The 12521-nt window shown below is 31.8% G+C and overlaps 4 protein-coding genes across 4 annotated transcripts; 2 read left to right on the forward strand and 2 right to left on the reverse strand.

The window, feature by feature from the left end:
* Positions 1 to 1418: 1418 nt before the first annotated feature.
* On the forward strand, positions 1419 to 6905 carry DUR12 (bifunctional urea carboxylase/allophanate hydrolase; the record flags this gene model as incomplete). The annotated part of the gene is made up of 1 exon (XM_011276692.1): positions 1419 to 6905. The coding sequence occupies one exon, from the start codon at positions 1419 to 1421 to the stop codon at positions 6903 to 6905; it is 5487 nt and encodes a 1828-aa protein (XP_011274994.1).
* Positions 6906 to 7224: 319 nt separating this feature from the next.
* Positions 7225 to 9723, reverse strand: UBP16 (putative ubiquitin-specific protease UBP16; the record flags this gene model as incomplete). Its single annotated transcript, XM_011276693.1, has 1 exon — positions 7225 to 9723. The coding sequence occupies one exon, from the start codon at positions 9721 to 9723 to the stop codon at positions 7225 to 7227; it is 2499 nt and encodes an 832-aa protein (XP_011274995.1).
* An 849-nt stretch (positions 9724 to 10572) lies between these two features.
* Positions 10573 to 11247, forward strand: IRC21 (Irc21p; the record flags this gene model as incomplete). Its single annotated transcript, XM_011276694.1, has 1 exon — positions 10573 to 11247. One exon carries the CDS (start codon positions 10573 to 10575, stop codon positions 11245 to 11247), a length of 675 nt encoding a protein of 224 aa, XP_011274996.1.
* Positions 11248 to 11652: 405 nt separating this feature from the next.
* Positions 11653 to 12367, reverse strand: ABF2 (DNA-binding protein ABF2; the record flags this gene model as incomplete). Its single annotated transcript, XM_011276695.1, has 2 exons — positions 11653 to 12089; positions 12268 to 12367. 2 exons carry the CDS (start codon positions 12365 to 12367, stop codon positions 11653 to 11655), a joined length of 537 nt encoding a protein of 178 aa, XP_011274997.1.
* Between the last annotated feature and the right edge of the window lie 154 nt (positions 12368 to 12521).

Consider the following 12521-nt stretch of genomic DNA (forward strand, 5'->3'; position numbering starts at 1 on the left):
AAAAGGTATTCAATAATACTATATCCATTTGAGTATTGTGAGGTCTAAACATATATTAAGCATTCGCAGCGATTTCCTAGAAGCTCTGCACAGTACGTATATATGACGTTCCAATCCATATATCATACAAGTTATGATTCGATAGTACCGTTGTATGTATAACGACCAGTATATATGGAATAACTAGCCCAACAACGTCTGATAATTGAAAGTTCAAATATAATACAATTAAGGAGTCACTGGGTATTATAAAGTGTGAGGTGATGGTATATACCAATAAGCAGGCGCAATCGTCTGCAGTCGTCATACAATTTACAATTCATAAGATATTCATGAAGTTCTGTTTATACGATGATCAAGCTTTCATTCTTAACATATAAACACAAAATTATATAGTGTTGCCTTATAAGACGTAGTAATGAAGCTGGTACTCTATAGCAGCAGCTACCTGAAAGACGGTATCGCTTCTTTGTAGTAAATGATCAATTGATTGGTATAACAGAATAACATGCGCATGAATTGTACAGCTCCAATGATCCAAGTTGGTATATATGTGCTATTATATGGTACGTAGCCAATGTATACTCTCTAATAGTGGACAGCGAAGTAGTATCAATAAATAATAATTAAAAGCCATCCCATAACCCGGCCGTGCACTGTTAACTAAGTCGTTAATTTTCGGTACGGCCCGTTATCAAGATTGTGTCACCGTTATAATTTGAGATTTTGTACGATAGGTACAACTTGTTATTGATATTTGTGATGATAATTAACAAACGAAGTGCTGGAAGGTGCGGAGAAGAGACTTTTATTTTCTATTGTTAATCTAGTAGACACAAGAGTTATACCAGCTTATATTTCATTAGCTAATGATATTCTGATATCAATCCACGTCGACCTAGTTCAATTGTAGCGATCGTTCAATTATTTGATCTATATATAGCGGCGTATTTAACTTGAGCCTACAACAGCTACGTCAACCTACAACACACGGAGAAGAACAATCAACGTCAACAGCACTACATAATCAGTTCAAACTCCCAAACTCACACTACACTTTGCTCCTACAATACGTAATATTGTCACCGCGGGAGATGAGCCTGTTGCCTAACACGCCAAAAATTCGTGAGGATTCTGTGCTAAAATCGCCAAAACGCCAGATAATTTTTAGAATCCGGCGAAGATAAAAAAAAAATAATTTCCCATACAAAAAACAAATCTGAATAAGCACGACCTTTATCACGATCAATCATTGGCTGATTGGATATACTGATTGCAATTTACTAGATCAACTTGAATAATGTTCTAAGTCATATAAATTACTCCAAGGGTTCCTCATCATCCATAAATCATGTCTTCCCAACAAAGCGCTTCATCTATTCTTTAGTTGTTCATTAACTACTTATTCTTATCATATCATGTCTTACATAGGATGGACTGCTAAAGATTGGATAGATTTCCATAAAAACTCAACTCCAGATGATTCATTAGATCAATTATTACAACTATTAAAATCACAAAACTCTGCTCCACAAGATCCTGCTTGGATTTCTTTAGCTTCAGAAGAAAACATTAAACACCAATGGCAAATATTACAATCAAAACTACATAAAGAAGAACTTAAATTATATGGGGTTCCAATAGCCGTTAAAGATAATATCGATGCTAAAGATTTTGAAACAACAGCTGCTTGTCCTTCATTTGCTTATACACCAGAAAAAGATGCATTTGTTGTCAAATTATTGAAAGATCAAGGTGCTATTGTCATTGGTAAAACCAATTTAGATCAATTTGCTACTGGTTTAGTAGGTGTAAGATCTCCTTATGGTAAAACTCCATGTGCTTTTAGTGATAAACATGTCTCTGGGGGTTCAAGTGCAGGTTCTGCGAATGTTGTTGCAAGAGGTATTGTACCAATTGCCTTAGGAACTGATACAGCAGGTTCTGGTAGAGTTCCAGCTGCTTTAAACAATTTAATTGGATTAAAACCTTCATTAGGTGTTTTCTCAACAAATGGTGTTGTACCAGCTTGTAAATCATTAGATGCTCCATCAATTTTTTCATTAAATTTAAGTGATGCCCAATTATGTTTTTCAATAATGGCAAAACCTGATCCATTAAATGATGAATATTCAAGATCATTACCTTCAAATCCATTACAATCATTTGGTAAAACTCCAAAAATTGCAATTCCAGAAAATTTACCATGGTATGGTGAAACTGAAAATCCAAAATTATACAACAAGGCTATTGAAAATTTGAAAGCAACAGGTGCTGAGATTGTTAAAATTGATTTCACTGATCTTTTAGATTTAGCTAAATGTCTTTATGAAGGTCCTTGGGTTGCTGAAAGATATGCAGCTACAAAGGATTTCTTATCTACAAACCCACCAGAAGATTCTTTAGATCCAACCGTTATTGGAATCATTAAAACTGCAACAAAATTTAGTGCTGCAGATGCTTTTAAATATGAATACAAAAGACAAGGTATCTTACAAAAAGTTCGTCAATTATTAAAAGGTATCGATGTTTTAGCTGTTCCAACTTGTCCATTAAATCCAACTTTTGATGATCTTGCTAAAGAACCAGTTGTTGTTAACTCTTATCAAGGTACTTGGACAAATTTTGTTAATTTAGCTGATATGGCTGCTTTAGCATTACCTGCTGGATTTAGACCTGATGGATTACCAAATGGTGTTACTTTAATTGCACAAAAATTCACAGATTATGCTTTATTAGATTTAGCTAATAAATATTTGAAAATTGCATTCACTCCAGAACAAAGGCCATTAGGTGCTACTAAATCTAAATCATTGCTAGGTGATGAATTATCAGTTCCAAAACCTGATTTATCTCAATCTATTAAATTAGCCGTTGTTGGTGCTCATTTGAAAGGTATGGATTTACATTGGCAATTAGAGAAAGTCAATGCAACTTTAATAAAATCTATCAAAACTTCTAAACATTATAAATTATATGCATTACCAAAAGTTGGTCCAGTTGCTAAACCAGGTTTAAGAAGAGTTACTGAATCTGGTGAAAAAATTCAATTAGAAGTTTATTCAGTCCCATTAGAAAACTTTGGTACTTTTATCTCAATGGTTCCACAACCTTTAGGTATCGGATCTGTTGAATTAGAAGATGGTGAATGGGTTAAATCTTTTATTTGTGAAGAATATGGTTATTTACAAAAAGGTACTACTGATATTACTTCATTTGGTGGTTGGAAGAATTATATTCAAGAAACTTCTAAATCAAGCCCTGCTAAAAAACCTTTCAATACAGTTTTAGTTGCCAATAGAGGTGAAATTGCAGTTCGTATCATTAAAACTTTGAAAAAAATGGGAATTACTGCTGTTTCTATTTATTCAGATCCTGATCAATATTCTCAACATGTTTTAGATTCTGATATTGCATTACCATTACATGGTGATTCAGCAGCTGAAACTTATATTAACATTGAAAAAGTTATCAAGGCTGCTAAAGATTCAAAAGCCGAAGCTATTATCCCAGGTTATGGGTTCCTTTCAGAAAATGCTGATTTTGCTGATAGATGTGAAAAAGAAGGCATTGTATTTGTTGGTCCTTCAGGTGATTCTATTAGAAAATTAGGTTTAAAACATTCAGCTAGAGAAATTGCAGAAAAAGCTGGTGTTCCATTAGTTCCAGGTTCAGGTTTAATTTCAGATGTTTCAGAAGCTGTTGAATTTGCTAAAAAATTAGGTTTATCAAATGATCCTGAAACTTCAGTTAAAGTTATGTTAAAATCAACTGCCGGTGGTGGTGGTATTGGTTTACAAAAAGTTGATTTATTAGATGATTTACCAAATTCTTTTGAAACTGTTCAACATCAAGGTAAAGCTTATTTTGGTGATGCTGGTGTCTTCTTGGAAAGATTTGTTGAAAATGCTAGACATGTTGAAATTCAAATGTTTGGTGATGGGTTTGGTCATGCTATTGCATTAGGTGAACGTGATTGTTCTTTACAACGTCGTAACCAAAAGATTATTGAAGAAACTCCAGCTCCAAACTTACCAGAATCTACAAGACAAAAAATGAGAAAAGCTGCTGAACAATTAGGTAGTTCAATGAATTATAAGTGTGCAGGTACTGTTGAATTTATTTATGAAGAAAAAAGAGATGAATTTTTCTTTTTAGAAGTTAATGCCCGTTTACAAGTTGAACATCCAATCACAGAAGCTGTTACAGGTTTAGATCTTGTTGAATGGATGTTGAAAATTGCAGCTAATGATTCTCCAGATTTTTCAAAACAAGTTATTACAGTTACTGGTGCTTCAATGGAAGCTAGATTATATGCTGAAAATCCAGTTAAAGATTTCAGACCATCACCAGGTCAATTAACTGATGTTAGTTTTCCAGAATGGGCAAGAGTCGATACTTGGGTTAAAAAGGGTACTGTTGTTTCTGCAGAATATGATCCAACTTTAGCTAAAATTATTGTTCATGGTAAAGATCGTGCTGAAGCTTTAAAATTATTACAAAAAGCTTTAGATGAAACTACAGTTTATGGTTGTATCACTAATTTAGATTATTTGAGATCTGTTGGTAATTCTAAAATGTTTGAAGAAGCTAAAATGCATACCAAAATTTTAGATTCATATGATTACAGAGCCAATGCTTTTGAAATTTTATCACCTGGTGCTTACACTACTGTTCAAGATTATCCAGGGAGAGTTGGTTATTGGAGAATTGGTGTTCCACCTTCAGGTCCTATGGATAACTATTCTTTCAGATTGGCTAATAAGATTGTTGGTAATGCTAATGCTTCCCCTGCTATTGAAATCACTTTGAATGGTCCAACTATTCAATTCCATACTGATGCTATTATTGCTATTACTGGTGGTGAAGTTGAATCTAAGATTAACAATGATGTTGTTAAACAATGGGAACCACTCCATATTAAGAGAGGTGATAAATTAGCTATCGGTAAATTGACTAAAGGTTCAAGAGCTTATTTAGCTATTAGAAATGGTATTGATGTTAGTGAATACTTAGGTTCAAGATCTACTTTTGCTTTAGGTAACATGGGTGGCTACAATGGTAGAGTTTTGAAATTAGGTGATGTTTTATTCGTTGGTCAACCATATTTAGATGGTAATACATTACCAGCACCAGAATCTGAACCAGTTTCTTTACCAAAAGAATTGATTCCAGCTTTTGAAACAAAAGAATGGACTGTTGGTGTTACTTGTGGTCCTCATGGTTCCCCAGATTATTTCAAACCAGAATCAGTTGATGAATTTTTCTCTGAACAATGGAAAGTTCATTATAACTCCAATAGATTTGGTGTTAGATTAATTGGTCCAAAACCAAAATGGGCTAGAGCTGATGGTGGTGAAGCTGGTCTTCATCCATCAAATCAACATGATTATGTCTATTCCTTGGGTGCTATTAACTTCACTGGTGATGAACCAGTTATTTTAACTTGTGATGGTCCTTCATTAGGTGGTTTTGTTTGTCAAGCTGTTGTTGCTGATGCTGAAATGTGGAAAATTGGTCAAGTTAAACCAGGTGATTTGATTAAATTTGTTCCAGTTTCTTATAATGCTGCTAGATCTTTGAAAATTACTCAGGATGAAACCATTGAATCTTTCAAAGGTTCATATCCATCATTATCTGGTGATTTAGTCTTATCAAAACCAGAAAATCCAGTTCTTGCTACTTTCAAAGCTTTCGATAATTCACCTTTAGCCACTTATCGTCAAGCTGGTGATCGTTACATATTATTAGAATATGGTGAATTAATGGATTTGAATATTTCTTATAGAATCAATCGTTTAATTGAAATGGTTGATTTACATCATACAGTTGGTATTATTGAAATGTCACAAGGTGTTAGATCTGTTTTGATTGAATATGATGGTTATTTGATTGATCAATCATCATTAATTGAAACTTTGATTGCTTATGAACGTGAGTTAATATTTGAAAACAAATGGAAAATTAAATCAAAAGTTTTCAAATTACCAATGGCTTTCGAAGATAAGAAAACATTAGATTGTGTTACTCGTTATCAAGAAACAATTCGTTCAGAAGCCCCATGGTTACCAAACAATGTTGACTTCATTGCTGATGTTAATGATATTTCTCGTGAAGATGTCAGAGATATGTTATACAGTGCAAGATATTTAGTCTTAGGTCTTGGTGATGTTTTCTTAGGTGCTCCATGTGCTACTCCATTAGATCCTCGTCAAAGATTATTAGGATCAAAATATAATCCATCAAGAACTTATACTGCAAATGGTGTTGTTGGTATTGGTGGTATGTACATGTGTATCTATGCTATGGATTCACCAGGTGGTTATCAATTAGTTGGTCGTACCATTCCAATCTGGGATAAATTAAAATTAGGTGAACATTCATCAGAACATCCATGGTTATTGACACCATTCGATCAAGTTGAATTCTATCCAGTTAGTGAAGAAGAATTAGATAAATTTACTGAAGATGCTAAACATGGTCAATTCAAAGTTGATTATGAAGAAAGTGTTTTCGATCATGAAGAATATTTAAGATGGATTGATAAGAATATTGAATCAATTAGAGAATTTGAAAAAAATCAAAAAGGTGAAAAAGCTGCTGAATTTGCTAAATTAATTCAAGTTGCAAATGAAGATTTAGAAAAAAATGGTGCAAATAAACAAGAAGCTGAAGAACAATATCCAGAAGATGCTGAATTAGTTTATTCAGAATATAATGGTAGATTCTGGAAACCATTAGTTAAAGTTGGTGATACAGTTAAAGAAGGTGATGGATTAGTTGTTGTTGAAGCTATGAAAACAGAAATGGTTGTTAATGCAACTAAATCTGGTAAAGTTTTAAAAATCCTTCATGTTAATGGTGATATGGTTGAATCTGGTGATTTAGTTGTCGTTATCAATTGATCTCAGGGCTAATAATTTAATTTGTATAATAGTGGGTACATTTTGTATATTAAAACATTGTAATAGTAATAAATAGGGTATTTATTGATTCAGTACGCAGGTAGATGTAGTTTGTATTACAAATAATCTTAATCGAAGATCAGCAGAAACATAACTAGTGTCAAAATGAATACTCCATTAACTACAGGTAACACTATTTCATTATTACATTTAATTGGTGTCATATATATAGTACGTGAATATGTAGGTATTATTAATTCTAGGTATATTTTGTTTGAAGGTTCTCAATTTTATAATCACTTGAACGAGTGGATAAGATTTAAACTCTTTCATAATAAATCATATAAACAGCTTGAGTTTCTTTTAAAACATCAAATTTCTTAACTTCTTGAACTCTTGTATCAGAAATTCTCCAAAATGGGAACTTAGCAACAGTAGAAATTTTTTTAAATCTTTTATTATGTTTCCTACTATTAGCTTCAGAACTTAATTGTAATTCTTGGAAACCTTCTTGTAATTCTGATAATGGTGCACTTGTATTTGAAATTGAATTAGTTTGTGACATTGGTTGTGCAATATTTGCAACTGAACCACGACGAGATCCAACATTTGAAGTTGATGACATACTTATAGATGGACGACGTGATCTAGATACAAAACTTCCCAATTTAGATCTAAAACGACTGAAATGTGAACCATCTTCATTATCTGTTGTTGTAGCATCTTCATTATCAGTGATTGATGATCTTGAAACGTCCCCACCTTGACCATTAGCATTACCATTTGGTGAAAGACTTGTAGTTGGTGGAATTTCACTTAATCTTCTTAATCTTGTTGATCTTCTTCTTGAAATACCACCAGTGTTCCCACCATTTGGTGAATTACCATTGAGCGAAGCACCATTTGTAGCAGGACTCGTTGGAACTTCTAAAGGTTCTTCATTTGGTGCAACGACAACTTCTGGAGTTTGTTCAGATGTTGGAATATCTTCACCAAAATTGATCAATGGTGATGCATTTACAATAGAATCTGTTTGCATATCTTTAACAAATGCAGGTTTATGACGATAACATTCATAATGACCAGCGTTATGTGTACCTGTATGTCTAATCATAGCTCTTAATCTAAATTTAACAGTTTCTTTTGAGGCATTTAATTCATGATCTTCAATATCACTATCACTATCATCATCTGCAACATCTTGATTATTTTCATCATCAGAATTTGGATGTTCATCAGTATCTGGTGAAGTATTATCAGATTGAGTTTGAGAATTTTGAGAAAATTGATCTTGATTTGTTGTAGTAGTGGTTGTATTTTCAGATTCACCAGTTTCTGAAACAGATTCTTCATGTTGAGTTAAAACTTTTGAATGAATTCTTGCCAATTGTTGAGGTTCATTACGATCTTCATCATAACCATCAATATCTTCATCTTCTTCATCTTCTCCATCATCATCATCATCTGCGTCATTTTCATCATCATCATCTTCATCATCGTCATCATCATCTTGTTCAACTTTTTTGATGACGGTTTCATTTATTACTGATGGTTGTTTTTTCAATTTTTTTGCTATTTTTTGCTTTTTATGATAAGCTTTATTTAAAACTTCATCAACATTAACAGCTAAAACATCTTCAAATCCAACTCTACAACCATTTCTTGTAACTTGAGTTCCTGTAAACATTGATCTTGATAAATGAACAGTTAACAATTTTGGTGCTCTAACAACAAGTGTCTTTTTAACAATTGTTGATTGTAATTTTTCAGTAACAAATCCATTATATGAATAATTTGAAATAAATTTACTCAATTCTTCGGGCAGGTCATCATTTATACTTATTTTGTTTTCCTTTTTAATTAATCTTGAAACTAATGAAGGATCATGATTTGTTTGATTTTCTCTTTCAACTTTTAAAATTGCAGAAATTTTACATCTTAAACAATTATAACCATTTATAGTTTCAACTTCATTTTTCTTCATCATTTCTTGTAATGTAATATATGGACCTTGAGGAACAGCTAAAGATAAGACAGCAAATGGATGGAAACTTGGTTTTGATGAATTTAAACATGATAGACAAGTTAATTGATCAGCCAAAAGACCATTAAAAGGAAGTTCGGGTATGACAAAATTCAAATTATTATTTTTAACAAATCTTTTAAATTTTGTATTTTCATTATCTAAAGTTTCTAAAATTAATTGAACTAATTCATGTGCATCATTTTGATTTGTTGAAATTTTTGAATTGAATATTTTTTCAATAACTTGTAAAAAAGGCCAAACTGAAACATAATGTTCTTGTAATATAGTTTCTTGTAATTCATAAACAATTTTAGCTAAAGCTTCATGTAATGGTAATTGAGGTAATTCCAAACCTTTAGAGTTGATTGGTAATTTTGTTAATAATTTATATTGCTTAAGGATGTCATTCAAATAAACATCAAGACCTGGTAAGGCAGCAAATGCTTGGATTGAACTATTGGCAAAACAATCATTTCTTGTGTTGATTAATCCGGTGGTGAATTTATCTTGTCTTTTGGAACTAAACATTTTATCTATAGTTTCTTGTGATTGGAAAAGTTGAATGAATGTTGGAGCTAAGATGTATAAAGAGACAAGACTTAATGAAGAAGTTATTAATAATGTTTGTTTTTGATTATTTGACACGTATTTCCAATGTTTTAAATATAAATAATGAACGAAATTGGATGATATTGACCAAAGATAATCTTCTCTTGATATTCTAATAACTTGTTGTGGTGTATTTCCTAATAACTTATCGGTGAATTTGAATATATTATCAATAAATGACATTCACTAACAACACTTGAAAGCTATTTATATTATCTTCAACAGCTTCTTTTTCAAAGTGGGCTTATATTGATTCAATACGCAAGGGATCTTAAAAACACCAGCAGAAGGACTAAATAAACAGAGCGGTAAGGTGTATTAAATATTATAGCCAGATATTTTCAAAGCAGCAGCCAGTTAATTGAATTTAAAGCAATAAATTTGTTGAGCTATTAAAATTCCACTTCTTGCTATATTCTAGAGTGTAAAAATCGTGTTTAGAGTTTTTTAGTAAATTTGTTATCTTTTCAAACGGTGTAAATTTTTATGAATTTGGATTTTCTCCAACTTTTGGGAATTTTGTTTTTCAAAGAATGACTGAGTGTAAAATGGAAAGTGTGCACTGTGCCGTTGGGAAGTTTTAAACTGTGTGAGAATTAAAAAATCTGTTATTGTTTGAATTTTGTACGTGTGTTTGCAGAAGTTGAGTGGTTGTTGTTTGTATGGGCAGGTTGTGAAAGTTAATGCTGGTAAAAACTTGGAAGATTCTCGTATCACTCTTGAATGAATCCTTGATTAATTTGAAGCTTGGACTCTGGAGAACAGCTTAATCAGTAGTTTCAAAATGATGTCATGCTTGTTTATTTTTTTATAATAATTTAGTGGCAAATTGAAAAGCGGTGGTGTAGGGCTTATAACGGAATGGTCACATGATATGAGAGATATAAACGTGATATCGATAATATTGGTAAGAACAACATTTCATTAGATTTTATTATTACTTTATTATTACTTTATTATTATTACTTTAACGGTTTTATAGATTCTATGGCGGGAACTCTAGAAAGCTAATATATTGGCATTATATACACCATGGAAGAGTTTAAGGTACCCAAGAACCCAATACAAGCAAGACTAGAAGCTCAACGCAAAGCCAACCAATCAACCTCTCCATCAACAAAAAATGCAGTTAATAGAGCGCCATCATCTCAATCAGGTTTCCATAATATTCGAGTAATACCTCCTGTTTCAACTTTATCATCTCAAGAAAGATCTAGAGGACATTTAGCACCTCCAAATTCAAACCCTATAACAAGACCTGGTGGATTACCAGGAAGAATACCGCCTGGGATGGCTCCTTCATCTTCAAATGCTTCATTTCCAAGTATAAATTCTGCACAAAGAGCTGGTGGTTCTTCTTCACAAGGTGCTCGAAAAAAAGTTGGTTTAGAACCTGGTTGTTCTCCATTAGATTGGGCTCGTTTAAATTCTTCAGGACAAAATTTAAGAGGTATATTTCCAAATGAATTCCCATTAAAAGTTTCAAAAGAATTATTAAAAAATCATAAATCTCAAAATGATTGTTGGACTGTATTAAAAGGTAAAGTTTATAATATAACTCCTTATGTTAAATTCCATCCTGGTGGTATTGAAGAAATTATGAAATGTGCTGGAAGAGATGGTACTTCTTTGTTTAATAAATATCATAGTTGGGTTAATTTTGAAAGAATGTTGGAAAATTGCTTTGTTGGATTTTATATTGGTTAATCATAGAATGAATCAATTTATAGATATGAATTCGATTTAGTTTCATATATATTTATTCAATTATTTATTTCTTACAAGTTTAAATATATTATATATTCCAAAATAGAGTGCAATTAATGATGTACATTTTATTGCTTTAGAGTTCTTGAGTCATGTATAATTTTTTCCTCAACAATGCAGACGATCAGAATATTAAGTCAGAGTATATATAATTAGCTGCGGTATATGATCTGTGATGTGTAAATAAGATCATGTCTACAATTCATAAATTTTAAAATAATATTTAATATCGTATATAAAAAAATCGAGTAAACTTGTAATGGTACATATAATTATAAAACCGTTTTTTGATAAAAAAATAGATCCAAATCTTCATTAAACTTCAGATAAAATTTATGAAATAGATTAAGCAGTAGCTTGTTTACCGTATTTGGAGTTCCATTCAGCAAGTTCCTTATTGTAAACATCCTTATAAGCTTGTTTTTTAGATTCAGCTAAAGCATTCCATTCTTTACCAGAGAGAACGGCAATTTCTTGTTGAGTTGCAGTTGGATTTGCTTTAACAATTGAATCTCTGATATCAGCTGCAAATGCAAGGAAAGTAGATTTTGGTCTTTTTGGTGGTAAAGTGGCTTCATAAGCTGATTTTTCATTAAAATATCTTTGTTTATCAGCAGAGTGTTTTTTTTCATAAGGTAACTTTTCTGAAGGAGTTAAGTTCTTCCAAGCTTTGGAAACAAGTTCATTCTTTTCAGCGAATGTCTTATTTTTAAATTCTAATTCGTTTTGTTTATAAAAATCAGAAATGAAAAAGGAGTAGACAGTTGTTAAACCCTTATAAGCTATAGTTGAATGTTAGTATTCTAGTTTTGAAAAAATCGAAGTCTTGAAATATGTGTTGAAATGGAAATCTTGGATCTATGACTACCAGATCTTATAGAAAGTTCTGATAACACATATAATTCAGCTCAATTAATCCTAATAACATACGTTTTTTGTTCTTTTTAGTCTTTTTAGTACTGGCGGCAACATCTTTGAAAGCTGGAACAGTTGAAGAGAATGAAGCTCTTAAGACTGGAGCGGATTGAGTAACAGTTAATCTTTGGAAAGCTGATAACATTTTGATTGACTTAATAACAACAATTGATCGTGTTTTGTGTTTTGATGATAATAATTGAGTTGAAATGAAATTCAAAACATCATTTGCCTTTGTAATTTTTTGTTTATGTTTATATATCACAATTTGTGATCCTTAACATTTGAATTCGCGGAAG

This window comes from Wickerhamomyces ciferrii, contig 00068, assembly GCF_000313485.1.
Source record: "Wickerhamomyces ciferrii WGS project CAIF00000000 data, strain NRRL Y-1031 F-60-10, contig 00068, whole genome shotgun sequence".
In the NCBI taxonomy this organism is placed as follows: Eukaryota; Fungi; Ascomycota; class Saccharomycetes; order Phaffomycetales; family Wickerhamomycetaceae; genus Hansenula; species Hansenula ciferrii.